Source organism: Podarcis vaucheri, assembly GCF_965113315.1.
Source record: "Podarcis vaucheri genome assembly, chromosome: 2".
NCBI classification, from domain to species: Eukaryota; Metazoa; Chordata; class Lepidosauria; order Squamata; family Lacertidae; genus Podarcis; species Podarcis vaucheri.
This window is the reverse complement of record NC_138760.1, coordinates 18,327,746-18,343,801: the sequence shown is the minus strand read 5'-3', so window position 1 is coordinate 18,343,801 and position 16,056 is coordinate 18,327,746. Positions and strand designations below refer to the sequence as shown.

Genomic DNA, 16,056 nt, shown 5'->3' with positions numbered 1-16,056 from the left:
TCGTCTAGCGGTTTTTTCATCTTGCGAAGCAAGCCCATTGAAGGATTAGCGGCTTTTAGCGGCTTATCTGCTGATCGGATCAGCTGATTAGCGGCTTTTAGCGGCTTATCTGCTGATCGGATCAGCTGATTAGCGGCTTTTAGCGGCTTATCTGCTGATCGGATCAGCTGATAAGTGGCTTAGCGGCTTAGAAAAAGGGGGGGAGGGAAAAAAACCAGCAGGAACTCACAAGACATTGTTGTCTTGCGAAGCAAGCCCATAGGAGATTCGTTTTGCGAAGCACCTCCAAAACGGAAAACTCTTTCGTCTAGCGAGTTTTCTGTCTTGCGAGGCATTCGTCTTGCAGGGCACCACTGTATTGATATATTGTCCAAAACTAGTATCATGATTGTCATAGTCATCATCACTTTTAGTTGGTATACCGTCTTTCTATCTTACAATACCCAAGGCGGTTTGCAAGCTGAAGAAACAAACAATGTACACCTTATAACAATCCACTGCAATACAAAAAGGTGCTAATAAAACATAGCTTTAAAATAAGCAACCTACATCAAATAAAGTAACATTCAACAATCGTAAGAATAGTATACAGTAATATTAAATATCAGCATTTAAAAATTAAACAGAAATCCACTCTTAACAATTACAATAAATAATTTCTAAACTACAATCGATAAAACAACGGCAAACCATAGTGCATAAAATAATACAATACAAATTGAGAAGCAGAGACTTGAGGGTGAGGCAACGTAGATGGAAGAAGGTCTTGTCTCTCCCCTCACAGTTCTTCCTCCAGCCACAGCTTCCATATGAGGACTCCCAGGGCCCGGGGGGGGGAGGGGGGCGCAAGGCAGCTGGAATGATACTGGGTTCATAATTTTTGACCTGGAAATGTATCACGAATTATTTTTATTTATTTATTTATTTATTTATTTATACCCCGCCCATCTGGCTGTGTTTCCCCAGCCACTCTGGGCGGCTTCCAACTGAATATTAAAAACAATACAGCATCAGACATTAAAAACTTCCCTAAACAGGGCCGCCTTCAGTTGTCTTTTAAAAGTAAAATAGTTGTTTATTGCCTTGACATCTGCTGGGAGGGCGTTCCACAGGGCGGGTGCCACTACCGAGAAGGCCCTCTGCCTGGTTCCCTGTAACCTCACTTCTCGCAGTGAGGGAACCGCCAGAAGGCCCTCGGCGCTGGACCTCAGCGTCCAGGAAGAACGATGGGGGTGGAGACGCTCCTTCAGGTATACAGGACCGAGGCCGTTTAGGGCTTTAAAGGTCAGCACCAACACTTTGAATTGTGCTCGGAAACGTACTGGGAGCTAATGAAGATCTTTCAGGACTGGTGTCTTATGGTCTCGGTGGCCACTCCCAGTCACCAGTCTAGCTGCCGCATTCTGGATTAATTGCAGTTTCCGTGTCACCTTCAAAGGTAGCCCCACGTAGAGCGCATTGCAGTAGTCCAAGCAGGAGATAACTAGAGCATGCACCACTCTGGCGAGACAGTCTGCGGGCAGGTAGGGTCTTAGCCTGCGTACCAAGTGGAGCTGGTAGACAGCCGCCCTGGACACAGAATTAACCTGCGCCTCCATGGACAGCTGTGAGTCCAAAATGACTCCCAGGCTGTGCACCTGGTCCTTCAGGGGCACGCTTACCCCATTCAGGATCAGGGAGTCCTCCACACGTGCCTGCCCCCTGTCCCCCAAAAACAGTACTTCTGTCTTGTCAGGATTCAACCTCAATCCGTTAGCCGCCATCCCTCCTCCAACTGCCTCCAGATGGTTCCTTCTCTCGATTCCTGTAGCCCTTGTTAACTCTTCCAGCTCACCTCTCCCCTGACTCATGCATGGGGCAGCGAATCATAAGACCAGGCGCCGGCAAAAATCACAATGCCAGGAAAACGGTGAACCCAGCCAATGCCTCTACATAGCTCCATCTTGATTTCAGACATCGTGATACAGCAGTGTATTGCAATGTTTAGCGGGTGAAAAATCACAAAGTTGAAAACCAGCTATTTCCCAGCCCTAGCCACATTCTACCCTTAAAAAAAAAAATATTTAGGATTTTCAATTAACCACCATTCTACCCTTGGCCCATGCCCCACATACATCTTAAACCGCATTGCAATAAAAATATGTATTTAAATAGAAAGAATGCAACAATAAAAATGAAAATACAACAGTAAAAATAAAGGCGGCAACAATAAAAAATACAACAATAAACATGCACCAGCTTAAAAATCATTTTAAAAGGGACAACAGCAGTGATCATGGGTAAAAGATTCCTTAACAGGCAACAGCTGGCTGTAATAAAAATGCTGGCGCCCCCCATGCCTCACCTTAGGTGGGAGAAAGAGAAGGGCCTCTCTCTCTGTTAAAAAGTGGCCAGGATGTTTTGAGAGGATGTGAACCCCTCAAGTGTCCTGGGCCCCATAAGTCCCTACGCAGGTGGGTTTTCCTCCTCACGTCTTCAGCAAAGTCCTTTAATGCGAAACCCATTTTAAATGGGGGGGAAATACAGTGACACCTTGGTTCTCAAACTTAATCCATTCCAGAAGTCTATTCCAAAACCAACGCGTTCCAAAACCAAGGCACGCTTTGCTATAGAAAGTAATGCAAAATCATAGAATCATTGAGTTGGAATAGACCACAAGGGCCATCGAGTCCAACCCCCTGCCAAGCAATTAATCCATTCCAGACTTTTAAAAACAACCCCTAAAACAGCAATTTAACATGAATTTTACTATCTACCAAGACTGTTGATCCATAAAATGAAAGCAATAATCAATGTACTGTGCTATAAAATAAATAAGACAGTATTGTAGATGATAAAAACTTTTTTTTAAAAAAAAAATTCTTACCTGCACTGATGATATTGTTTGGATTTGGGTGGGGGGGTGGCCTTTATCCATTTCCGCAGTCACACAATCAATCAGTAGCTGAACTGGGTTCCACGCAGTCACAAAAACAAATGAACCGAAAAAGCCTCAAAAACAAAAACGCAAAATAGATGGCAAAAGCAAAAGCGCCAAACTTAATCCGTTCCAGAAGTCCGTTTGACTCAGAAATATTTGAAAACCAAGGCGCAGCTTCTGATTGGTGCAGGCGCCCCGGAAACAATAGCTGACAACCACACTGGACATTCGGCTTCTGAAAAATGAAAACCGGAACACTTACTTCTGGGTTTTCAGCGTTTGGGAACCAAGGCGTTTGAGAGCCAAGGTACCACTGTATTTCCATCAGTGACCATGAATGTAGAGCCAGGGTTGGTGGTAGCTGTTCAAGATAAAATGAACAGAGTGTTATCTTCTGTTCCCTCAAGTCCATAAAGTGGAAGTAAGGGTGGTGGGGTGCCAAAGAAGGGTCAACTAACAGGCCTCACCCCCCCCCCCATATTTCTGTCAAAACAATTATGCAGCTCACTTCTTGCCTTTTCTTTCCACCGAAGGACCAAATGCAACATCGCAGAGCACAGTCGCCTGGGCACAGTTTGCCAGGGTAAGCACCGCCCCTGCCTCCTTCTGTTGCTCACCAAAGCGCTTTCCCTGTTCTTATTTCCTCTCTCCTTTTCCCCACAGCCTACTTCGTACGCTTTCTCCTTCTGGACCTGGATTGATGGGATCTTGCTCCTGATTAAGGAGCACCTCCTGCAACTCTGGAACAACGAGTAAGGAGAGGGGTGGGGAAGAGGAGGGGGAAATTTGGCTTCTTCCTTCACAAATAGCAGAACTCGAGGAGTTGCACAAAGCCTTTAACGGCAACAGCCCCTGGAGGGCGCTGTTTGCCAGGGGGAGTTTTGCCCGTCTCTGCCAATCGTTGCAAAAGCCACCTGAGTTCTTTGCAAATACAGTGGTACCTCTTGTTAAGTACCGTATTTTTCACTCTATAGGACGCACGTTTTTCCCTCCAAAAATGAAGGGAAAATGTGTGTGCGTCCTATGGAGCGAATGCAGGGGAGAGGCAAGCAGGAAAAGCCCCCAAAAGCCGCACACAAGCTCCGTGCAGCTCTTGCGGGCTTTTCCTCAGGAGGGACGAGGGACTGGCGCGGCCAGTGAGTCCCTTCTCCCTCCTCGTAGAAAAGCCCACAGGAGCCGCGTGCTCCTTAAAGGGTGCGCGGCTCCTGTGGGCTTTTGCGGGAGGTGGGGGTATTGCCATAGCCCCGCGACCCTCTCCCGGCTGGAGAGGTGACGTGCAGCTATGGCAGCAGTCTCTCCGCTGCTCCCCGACCTGCTCTTTGGGGCTGGCGGTGGGCTTCCCCCTGCCAGCCCCAAAGAGCAGGTCGAAAGGAACCTGAAGCTTAGAGAGCGAGAGGGGTCGGTGCGCACTGACCCCTCTCACTCTCCAGGCTTCCAAGGTAGCCGCCTGAAGGCGACTAAACGTACCTTGAACGGCACCTTGTTTTAGAGGGGGGGAACGGGGGGGGAATTCTCCCCCTCTCTGCACAACGCCTCCTGCCGCTTTGCTGAAGGAGCGCTGGGCAGAGAGGGGGAGATTTTTTTTTCTTGTTCTCCCCCCTCTAAAACAAGGTGCGTCCTATTGTGCAGTGCATCCTATAGAGCGAAAAATGCGGTACAGTGGTGCCTCACAAGACGAAAAGAATCCGTTTTGTGATTCTCTTCGTCTAGCGGTTTTTTCATCTTGCAAAGCAAGCCCATTGAAGGATTAGCGCTTTTAGCGGTTTTTAGCGGCTTATCTGTTGATTGGATCAGCTGATAAGCGGCTTAGCGGCTTAGAAAAAGGGGGGGAGGGGAAAAAATCAGCAGGAACTCGCAAGACATTGTCGTCTTGCGAAGCAAGCCCATAGGAAATTCGTTTTGCGAAGCACCTCCAAAACGGAAAACTCTTTCGTCTAGCGAGTTTTCCGTCTTGCGAGGCATTCGTCTTGCGGGGCACCACTGTACTTAATTTGTTCCGGAGGTCCGTTCTTAACCTAAAGCATCACTTTAGCTAATGGGGCCTCCTGCTGCTGCCGGAGCACGATTTCTGTTCTCATCCTGAAGCAAAGTTCTTAACCCGAGGTACTATTTCTGGGTTAGCAGAGTCTGTAACCTGAAGCATATGTAACCCGAGGTACCACTCCAAACTCCCTTTCATAGAAGGATAGTTGTAGAATTGGAAGACACTGTCTTGCCCAATGCAAAATGGTTCTTTTCAAATTAGATTCAGAAGCAGGACAAACGCAAGTGGGTAAGAAGGTTACAGATTTTATTCCAAACAGCAAGTACAGTCATACCTCGGGATGAATATGCTTCAGGATAAGTATTTTCAGGTTGCACTCCGCGCTGACCCGGAAGTAACGGAGCGCGTTATTGCTGGGTTTCGCCGCATGTGCAGATGGTCACAATGACGTTATGTGCATGTGCGGAAGCGGAGAATCGCGGCAGATGCGGGTTGCATTCGCTTCTGGATGCGAATGGGGCTCTGGAACGGATCCTGTTCGCACCCAGAGGTACCACTGTAGTATATACATTACCAAGCAAGCACTTCAGTCCATGGGGAATTGACCCCCAGGTAGCCTTTGATGCACAGCTCTGTGGCCAACAGACTGTGACAAACTCCCAACTGTTCTATTCAAAACTACAGGTGAAACTCGAAAAATTAGAATATCGTGGGAAAGTTCATTTAGTTCAGTAACTCAACTTAAAAGGTGAAACTAATATATGAGATAGACTCATGACATGCAAAGTGAGATATGTCAAGCCTTTATTTGTTATAATTGTGATGGTCATGGCATACAGCTGATGAAAACCCCAAATTAGCAATCCCAGAAAATTAGAATATTAAATGAAATCAGCAAAACAAGGATTGCAAATATTACTCAGTACTTGGTTTGGGGCCCCTTTTGCATCAGTTACTGCCTCAGTGTGGCATGGCATGGATGCTATCAGCCTGTGGCACTGCTGAGGTGTACGCCATGGCCATCACAATTATACCAAATAAAGGCTTGACATACAGTGGTGGTGTTGTTTAGTTGTTTAGTCATGTCCGACTCTTCGTGACATACTCTTCGTGACATACAGTGGTACCTTGGGTTAAGTACTTAATTCGTTCTGGAGGTCTGTACTTAACCTGAAACTGTTCTTAACCTGAAGCACCACTTTAGCTAATGGGGTCTCCTGCTGCCGCCGCACTGCCAGAGCACGAATTCTGTTCTCATCCTGAAGCATATGTAACCCAAGGTACCACTGTATCTTGCTTTGTCATGAGTCTATCTCATATATTAGTTTCACCTTTTCCACAATATTCTAATTTTTCGAGTTTCACCTGTAGATGCTGTCTCAGCTATGAACCACCCTGCCCTGCATCCAAGTCACATACTGGCTCGTTTTTAGTAATTGAGTAGATTCCTTGTCCTTGTGATTCAGGGGAGGGGGCTGCAGGAAGAGATCGTCATAAAAGTAATTTTATTATTTGTACCCCACCCATCTGATGTGAGGCTACAGTTGTCGGGAGGGAGTTAAGGCAGCGCAAAGGTGGCATCTCTTTGACCTCGATATTTCTCCTCTTCCCACCTGCAACGCATCCTAGTCTCATCATGGGCTTCGTGAGCCGCAAGCGGGAGAGGAGTTTGCTGAAGAAGAAGAGGGCAGGCACCTTCCTGCTGCGCTTCAGTGAGAGCACCGCCAATGGGGGCATCACCTTTACCTGGGTGGACTTCGACGACACAGGTTAATTCCTGGAATTCTCTCCCTTGCCTTGCCTTGTGGTGCCAGCGTGGTGTAGTGGTTCAGAGCGGTGGACTCGTAATCTGGGGAACCGGGTTCGCGTCTCCGCTCCTCCACATGCAGCTGCTGGGTGACCTTGGGCCAGTCACACTTCTCTGAAGTCTCTCAGCCCCACTCACCTCACAGAGTGTTTGTTGTGGGGGAGGAAGGGAAAGGAGAATGTGAGCCGCTTTGAGACTCCTTAAAGGGAGTGAAAGGCGGGATATCAAATCCAAACTCTTCTTCTTCTTCTTAAGGAAATAGGATCCTTGTCATTCATGCTCACATAGCACATTGGTGGCGCTTTGAGAACCTTTGCTGCTCTGTGCACCCGGAACACTAGAGCGAACATCCTTTATTTAATGCTGTTTTTACTGTGTTATGCGAGCTGGTCTTTGACCGTAATAAATTATCTATCTATCATCTGGATGGGTTGATCTCCAGACAAGATCAGAAAGAACTCCACCTGACACTTTGACTAGGTGTTTCTAACCTCTGCAGGTTCCCCCAGATTCCAGTCAGTGGAGCCCTACACCTGCGTCGAGCTCAAGTCCCTGGCGCTGCCAGACATCATCCATGACTATCACTTCCTGGCTATGGAGCAAAAATCTGAGAATCCACTGAAGTACCTCTATCCTGACACGCCCCGGGATACAGCTTTTTCTCCTTACTATAGCGAACGCCGGCAAGGTATTCCTGCCTGCCAGCTTGTCATGGGGTTCCCTCTTTCATGACAATCTTCTATGCCCTGAATTCCAGGGCATTTGGATGTCTTGCATTTTCACTTTTGTGGGCCCGGCTTATATGTATTCAGTATTTCTGTAATCTCGCCGTGCAGAATTCAGCCTCCTCAGGTGATGATTATGATTTACTGAATTTATATACCGCCCTATTCCCAGGGGTCTCAGGGATAAGATAGAAAACCACAAAATACCGTATTTTTCGCTCTATAAGACACACCAGACAATAACATGCACCTAGTTTTTGGAGGAGGAAAACAAGGAAAAAAATATTCTGAATCCCAGAAGCCAGAACAGTAAGAGGGAGCGCTGCACAGCAATCCCTCTCGGCTTCTGGGATAGCTGCACAACCTGCATTTGCTCCATAAGACGCACACATTTCCCCTTACTTTTTAGGAGGGGAAAAGTGTGTCTTGTAGAGCAAAAAATACGGTACATAATAAAAGTTAAAACAACCCAACAACACGCCTCCCCCCAAAAACCACATTTAAAAGGGTATAGGATTAAAATCAGATCCACCCAAAGGCTTGGTTAAAAAGAAACGTTTTTGCCTGGTGTATAATGAAGGTGCCAGCCGAACCTCCCTGGGGAGAGCATTCCACAGATGGGGAGCCACTGCAGAGAAGGCCCTGTTCTCGTGTTGTCACCCTCTGGGCCTCTCAAGGAGGCGGCACATGAAGTAGGGCCTCAGAAGATGATCTCAGGGTCTGGGTAGGTTCATGTGGGAAGAGGCAGTCCTCAACGTATTGGGGTCCTGAGCTGCAGAGAACTTGATTGCTGGTGAGGTGAGGTTTTGAAACAACATCTGCAGCGTTTAGGGCTGCCATGATGATGATGATGAGGCTTTTTCCAGCCGAAACTCACTAGATGTCAGTTCCGGCACATCTCAGGTGAGTGCCATTGCCATTAGAAAAGAATAAGGGAGGTGTTCCGGCACCTCTTTTTCTAGAAAAAAAAAGCACCGGCGATAACTATGGTAAACTTTATATGCTTCCATCTATGTTCTAGAAGCCTGCCAACCTAGCAGTTCGAAAGCACCTCCGGGTGCAAGTAGATAAATAGGTACCGCTTACCAGCGGGAAGGTAAACGGCGTTCCGTGTGCTGCGCTGGCTCGCCAGATGCAGCTTTGTCACGCTGGCCACGTGACCCGGAAGTGTCTCCGGACAGCGCTGGCCCCCGGCCTATAGATGTGAGATGGGCGCACAAACCCCAGAGTCTGTCAAGACTGGCCCGTTCGGGCAGGGGTACCTTTACCTTTACCTATGTTCTAGAACTTCACAGAGTAACATAATTTACAACAAAAAGAAGAAAAAGCCAGGGCCTCTGTTCTGCGGAGTTTACTGTCTAAGGGTGAAGACAGATAATAATTATACAGAACCGGAACGTGCAGCAAATTTTTCAGCTGTGGCCTGGCTTAGTCCCAAATTTGGACATGCACACCAGCAAGTTGAAGGTTAACTCAGTTGTTAGTCTTGCCCCCATAAGTAGGCTGTCTGCTTTTATTTTGGGGAAATTAATAAAGGAATGTTTTACATGAAGGCTTACCTACTTATTTGCCATTGTATTGGCTGTTAAGAAATATTTTTGAAAGTGCAAGACTTCTCCATGGGTTGGGGTGAAGGGAGCAAGGTTCATTGGTCACATCATCAGGGGAAGGCTGCTGGCTTCTGCTTCACACTTGCAAACCGCCTGCCCCTGAGCTTGTCTCTTGAGAATTAAAATGCCGTATTTTTTGCTCCATAAGACTCACTTTTTCCCTCCTAAAAGGTAAGAGGAAATGTGTGTGCGTCTTATGGACCGAATGCAGGCTGCGCAGCTATCCCAGAAGCCAGAACAGCTAGAGGGATCACTGCTTTCACTGCACAGCGATCCCTCTTGCTGTTCTGGCTTCTGAGATTGAGAATATTTTTTTTCTTGTTTTCCTCCTTCAAAAACTAGGTGCGTCTTGTGGTCTAGTGCACCTTACAGAGCGAAAAATACAGTACATTTGGACATTAATCTGGTGCTGGGGCTTCATAGACCTCCATAGGTTCTACAGTAAAGGTGTTACCCTGAAAACACTTCCAGAATGATTCCACAGCTCTAAAAACATGGAGTCTGCCTTCGGTCTTAACACAGCATCCACACAACATTGTTGGCCAACCCGTTTCCCCCCTCTAGTTAATCCAGATATCCCCTTTCCTCTACACAGACGATATTTGCTTTTTAAAAAAATAAATAAATCATAGTTACTAACTCTGCAACTCAGAAACTTCAAAGTAAATTATTCCTTTTTTATATATAAAAAGGTGTGCATTTGCATATCAACAAGACAGATTTCCAGATCTCTTCTCAAGCATAGAATTTGAGTGACATTTGTACAAACTTCAGGCACTCTCTGAATGCAGAATCCACTGAGGCAGAACTCCTGGGTGCTGAGCTCAGTGCTGTCTTCCTTGCTTTGGTTGGTGAGGGGTCCAATCCTGCTTCTAGCTCCCTTACACACCCTGTTTTCTCTCCTTCCCAGCGGACCTAACAGAAGAGAGACGCTACTTGAACCGTCGCCTGATCAGAGTCTCGTCTCAGTGAGTTGTGCCATCTTATCCCATGTCAGCCTCTTGGAGAGCTTACCGCATTTTTCTCTCCATAAAACACACTTTTTTCCTTCTAAAAAGAAAGGGAAAATGCCTGTGCGTCTTATGGAGTGAATGCACTGGACCGTCAGTCAAGCAAAGCGGGAGCCGCTTACAGGGCTTCTGTCCCGCTTTGCGCGGCTCTCCCTTTGCTTGCTTTACAGTGAGCCGGGAGGAGGCAGGCGATTCAAAGCCAGCAGGCGCTTTTAAAAGCGGTGCGTAGCCAGCAACAGCTGCAGCAGCCTCAGCTAGCAAAGGTCTGTGCACTCCCTAAACGGAGCAATGAGGCTGCAGAGGGACGGCAGGACACAGGAGGGGTTGGATCCGGAAGGATAAAATTTAAGCAACCAGCAACAACAACAAAACCACCAACCTCGAGCTCTGAGCCACGAGCGCAGTGAAAATCAGAAGGTAAAATAGGAAGGCTGCTGGGGACTGGAAGGCAGGGGATGAGGGAGAGGGAAAAATTACGAAAATCCCCCCATGTCTCAGCTGATCTGCTGGCTCCTTGAGCATGCACACTAAACAGCTCCTGTCCCTCTCAGTCTCACTCTGATATACCAGTAGTTTATTAAATAGTTTAGTACAACATTTGCTTCAGAATATTTTTTCCCTGTTTTCCTCCTCTGAAAACTAGGTGTGTCTTAAGGTCAGGTGCGCCTTATGGAGCGAAAAATACGGTACTTGCCATGCCAGATCTGATCACACCTCTTTCAACTTCTGAGCCTATTGGGGACATCAGAAATTTGGGGCTGCCCTGCATACTTAACCCCCTGGGCTGGGGTTGTGGGGAGGAACATCCTGGGCTCCCCCCATCTACAGTGGGCCACTTTGACCTGACGTTTCTATGAAGTCTGGTGACTCCAAGCACTAAGGGAACTCCTTAGTGTAGCTGATCTTCAGAGGAACAGCTCTCACCACCCATCAGCTTATTGGTGATGTCACATAGAATGTCAGGTGTAAGGCAGGTGGGTGTGGCTTTGGGGAAACACCCTGATGGGCCAAATTGGGACATCTGGTGGGCCATAGGCAAAGACACCCAAACCTTAGGCAAAGACAAAACTTTAACCTATGCTCAATGGGATAAAAGGCTCTTTGCAGCTTGCTTGATGCCTAAAGAAGAGGCAGCCAAACACAGCTTTTTAGGGAGAGCGTTTTGCAGCCTGGTTGCCATGTTAGAAAAAGCACTGCCTCAACATCCCATCTAGTCCTGCATCTGAAAGTTGTAGCGCACTCTCTTTCCCTTGTGGACAGGCAGTGAAGCTGCACGTTGGAAAATTCAGGATAGAATTTTGCCTAAAATGTATAATCTGTTATTAGATTTGGGGGGGGGGGGAATAGATTTTAACCTCTGGGGAAAACGTAAACGATTTGAAGTTTACAGCATGTTATTCTTTAAAGGAGAACTACAGTGGTACCTCAGGTTAAGTACTTAATTCGTTCTGGAGGTCCGTTCTTAACCTGAAACTGTTCTTAACCTGAAGCACCACTTTAGCTAATGGGGCCTCCTGCTGCTGCCGCGCTGCTGGAGCACGATTTCTGTTCTCATCCTGAAGCAAAGTTCTTAACCCGAGGTACTATTTTTGGGTTAGTGGAGTCTGCAACCTGAAGCGTATGTAACCCAAGGTACCACTGTACTTGAAAACGATTTGCAGATGGTATTTAACTCTGAGTAGCCTTGGACTTGCCGATCAGAAGGTCAGCGGTTCGAATCCCCTTGACGTGAGCTCCCATTGCTCGGTCCCTGCTCCTGCCAACCTAGCAGTTCGAAAGCACGTCAAAGTGCAAGTAGATAAATAGGTACCACTCCGGCGGGAAGATAAACGGCATTTCCATGCGCTGCTCTGGTTTGCCAGAAGGGGCTTAGTCATGCTGGCCACATGACCCGGAAGCTGTACGCCGGCTCCCTCGGCCAATAAAGCGAGATGAGTGCTGCAGCCCCAGAGTCGGCCACGACTGGACCTAATGGTCAGGGGTCCCTTTACATTTACCTTTACCTAGCTTTGCTAAGATGTATAAGACTGAATCAGATCAGTGCTGGAGATGCAAAGAGGTTGAGGGAACATTCTTTCATATGTGGTGGACATGTAAGAGAGTATTGGGAAATAATCCATAATGAATTAAAAAAATGTTTAAAAGTACTTTCATAAAAAACCAACACAGGGTCCTTTTTGTTGGGGATAATTCCAACGGAAATTCCCAGATGTCAGAAAAGGTTATTTATGTATGCCACTACTGCGGCCCATGTTTTCTTAGCCCAAAAATGGAAAATGAGAGCTGTCCCAACCAGAGAAGAATGGCAACTTAAGCTGACAGAATATGCGCAGCTTGCAGACTTAACATATAGAATAAAGGAACAAGAAGAATATATGTTTAGAGAAGATTGGAAAATGTTTATTGAATATATGGCGGCGAATTGTGTACACCTGAAAATGTTGGCAGCAGTAAAATAAATTGAACAGCTGTTTGACAGTGGAATTTGCTGCCAAGGAGTGTGGTGGAGTCTCCTTCTTTGGAGGTCTTTAAGCAGAGGCTTGACAACCATATGTCAGGAGTGCTCTGATGGTGTTTCCTGCTTGGCAGGGGGTTGGACTCGATGGCCCTTGTGGTCTCTTCCAACTCTATGATTCTATGAAATAAGTTTTGATGGATGCAATAATGGAATACTGAATGGTTTAGTTTTTGTAAAATATGCAAGGATTTATGATATGCAAAATGAACCGTGGAAAGAGAAGAAGGGAAGTCATTGATATTTGAAGGATGTTTAAATGAGTATTTTAAATTGTAAAACTACACCCACCCACCCATATTTTTCTGTGTATAAGACGATGCTTTTGACTAAAAAAAAGGCAAAAATTGGGTGTCATCTTATACATGGATAGTGAATGCGGAGGGGGGATGTGCAATTAATGGCAGAAGCAAGCAGGAGATTGGCAGTTGCGATTGGGCGGGTGATTGATGGCTGCAGCAAGGCCTGCTGGCAATTGGCTGTGGCAATTTCGCAGGCGATGGCTGACTGCAGCAAGTGGGCGGGTGGGGTGTTGGAGTTGGCGAGTGGGCAGAAAATTGTCGGCTGCAGCGAGGTGTGCAATTGGCAGTGGCTGTGGCAAGCGATCAGCTGTGGTGGGCAGACGGGTGAGTGATTGGGAGAAGTGACCTCCCCACCCCCCAAAAAAGCTAAACAACTTAATTTCGGGGTTTAAAAAAATAGTGTCGTCTTATACATGTGGCGTCTTATACACAGAAAAATACGGCATGCATATATATGTGTGTGTGTGTGTGTGTGTGTGTGTGTGTGTGTGTGTGTGTGTGTTCTTATTTATCCAGGCAGCCGGAAGAGGCCCAGGTTCCCAGGCCGAATGATTTGGCCCTTGCAGACGATGAGCACTTGAACCACGATTTGGCGGGATTGGAGCACTGCGTTCAAGTTCCCAGGCTGAATGGTTTGGCCCTTGCAGACGATGAGCACTTGAACCATGATCTGGCGGGATTGGAGCAGGGGGTTCAAGCTGCCTGGCTGAATGGTTTGGCCCTTGCAGATGATGAGCACTTGAACCACGATCTGGCGGGCTTGGCGCGCGGCCTGCAATGCCTTCTGTCCGACAGGCAAGGTGAGTGGTGAATCTGTGGCCCTCTTGAGGGGTGAAGTCCTTGCAACAGAGGGTGGTCTCTTGGGGCTACATTTGCAATGCTTTGGGTTTCTATTCTGGGTCGCAGCACACCAGATCTCTACAGTATTTCCTCCTTCAGTTCCCAGATGATTCTCTCCTCCTCTCCTGTTTCCTCCACACCAGATCCTTTCCTTCCACTGCCGGGTGATGATCAGCAGTTGCTACCACCACCCATTCGTCTGTTTGAGGCGCCTGATGAGATCCCAGAACTGAATGTGATGCCTCATGAGATCCCAGAGCTGAACGTGACGGCTGATGAGATCCCAGAGCTGAATGTCGATGAAAGCGATTTTCAATAGGTGATGATTTCTGGCAAGGTGTAGGCCTAAAACTGTGGCTCTGCTCCCTTCTGACTGCCTACTGTCTTCCTTGTGCCCCCGCCATGGAGCATGGCTTTCTTATTAATCAATTCAAAGAGGATCCTGAACCACCTTTGAAGTTGCTCTTGAGTGTTCAGATAGAGAGAGAGGCTGGAGACTGGGAATGCGTGAAAATGGGTGCGTAGGCAAACAGAGTTCTGCTAGTTTGGGTTTTAGGTATTTGGGGGCTGCCATGCTTGCCCTTCCCGTGTGCAGCTGCCAGCTCAACCTGTATATTTGTAAATAAGCATGTCCTAGCCATAGCTGTCAAGCGTCCCTTATTTGGCGGGAAACTCCCTTATCCCAGCGCCGTGTCCCGCTGCTGTCCCTTATTGATGGGTGTCCCTTAAATTTCCCGGGTTTCAAAGGAAGCAGCTCCTCTCCCTCCTCCCTGCTGGCCAGGGAGGAGGAAGGCTCCAAGTGTGTTGCTTGGCTGCCCGGCCCGCCCCCCACCGGCCTCCTCTCACCAGCCTCGGCCCCCGGGAGCCCCTCCCTGCCGGGACCAGTGGAAGCCTCAGGCCCTTCCACCACCATCCTCCTCGCGGCCGCCGAACTGAGCTTCTCTGCCTGGGGCTTCCCCTCTGCCTGCTGCCGCCGCTCCCGCTAGGCCATACTGCGGCTGAGCCGCCAAAGGACCCGAATTAGATGGGCAGCCTGGCGCACCCTATGAATTGCTGAGGAGCCTTGAGAGGTGAGCGAGGGCGACCATAGAGAAAGCAGTTCAGAGAGAGGAGGAGGAGGCGGAGGCACGGGCAGGTTTTCCAAGGGCTAACCATGGAGGGGGAAAGCGGAGGAAGGACCGCAAGCGCTTCTCCCATAGATTTGTAGTGGTAGACTAGCATAGATGATCTGATCTGCGGGTTTAATTCGGGCGCTATTCCCCCCCCTTCCTCCTGCCCCGCCTGATGGAACTGAGAACTGCAGATGGAGCACGAGAAAAAAGATACAGAACTGCAGCAGCATCTTCGTAGCTTGGACTTGGTTTTGCGCGAAAAGTGGTTGCTGCTTGTAGTTATTTAATTGCCGTGTTTCATCGGCTGGTGTCTTGAGCAGCAACCTCTGGAAACGAAGGGCTAAAAACCGGCACTGCTCTCCCAAATTATCTGGTCCCTTTTAACTGGTTGACTAAAATCCCTTATTTTGGCTGCTGGTCCCTTATTTTCAAATCTGTCAGTTGACAGCTATGGTCCTGTCCTTATGATGCCTTATGATGTCCTGTCCAGTCCAGCTTCTCCAGAACTTCCCATCATTTGGAGAAGTAGAAGGTGCAAATCAAACTGCATATTGGTACCTGCAAACATGGACAGAGGTTTCTCTTTTCTCTGGAATTTTGGTCCTTCTGTTCAGTCGTCTTTTCCAATTTGTATTTTTTTCAGAGACTGTTCTGCTAATGTCATTTCCAAATCGTTGCAGAGGCCCATAGGTTCCTTCCTTATCCTCCCACACCTTTTTCCAGACCTGATCTATGGCAGGGTTGGGGGTTTTGTGTGTGTTTGTTTTTGTAATAAAATCCACTTTTGTTGGCTCCACGGTTTTCGCCACATTGTGATTTTTGCATCGCGCACACATAAACACACACACACCCATCATGATTTGTGATACGTTGCCAGGTCAAAAACTGTGGAACTGTTATCATGATATGGACTTCAAAATGGTCTTGGGCAATATATCGACTTTGGAAGTCGAATGGAATCCGTTCCGGAAGTCTGTTTGACTTCCAAAACATTCGAAAACCAAATTGCTGCTCTTGATTGGCTGCAGGAAGCTCCTGCAGCCAATCAGAAGCTGCGGAAGCCCTGTCAGACGTTTGGGTTCCAAAAGAACGTTTGCAAACTGGAACAATCACTTCTGGGTTTGCGACGTTCGGGAGCCAAAACCGTCCGAGTTCCAGGGCGTTCGGGATCCAAGATATGACTGTATTGCCCAGCCCTAACGGTAGGTTGTGTACATGGCTTCCCATTAAT

General features: G+C 47.7%; 1 protein-coding gene and 1 long non-coding RNA gene across 2 annotated transcripts in view; one reads left to right on the top strand and one right to left on the bottom strand.

Annotated features, from left to right (window-relative positions):
* STAT2 (signal transducer and activator of transcription 2) overlaps positions 1–15,621 on the top strand; it is a 47,030-nt gene extending 31,409 nt beyond the window's left edge. The window contains exons 18-24 of the mRNA XM_082212433.1: positions 3,454–3,503; positions 3,584–3,672; positions 6,534–6,673; positions 7,211–7,399; positions 9,957–10,014; positions 13,390–13,673; positions 13,857–15,621. Coding sequence (XP_082068559.1) covers positions 3,454–3,503; positions 3,584–3,672; positions 6,534–6,673; positions 7,211–7,399; positions 9,957–10,014; positions 13,390–13,673; positions 13,857–14,032 — 986 coding nt within the window. The 3' untranslated portion in view covers positions 14,033–15,621. The remainder of the gene's footprint in view (positions 1–3,453; positions 3,504–3,583; positions 3,673–6,533; positions 6,674–7,210; positions 7,400–9,956; positions 10,015–13,389; positions 13,674–13,856) is intronic.
* LOC309526726 overlaps positions 1–16,056 on the bottom strand; it is a 168,371-nt gene that overhangs the window by 99,001 nt on the left and 53,314 nt on the right. The window lies entirely within an intron of this gene.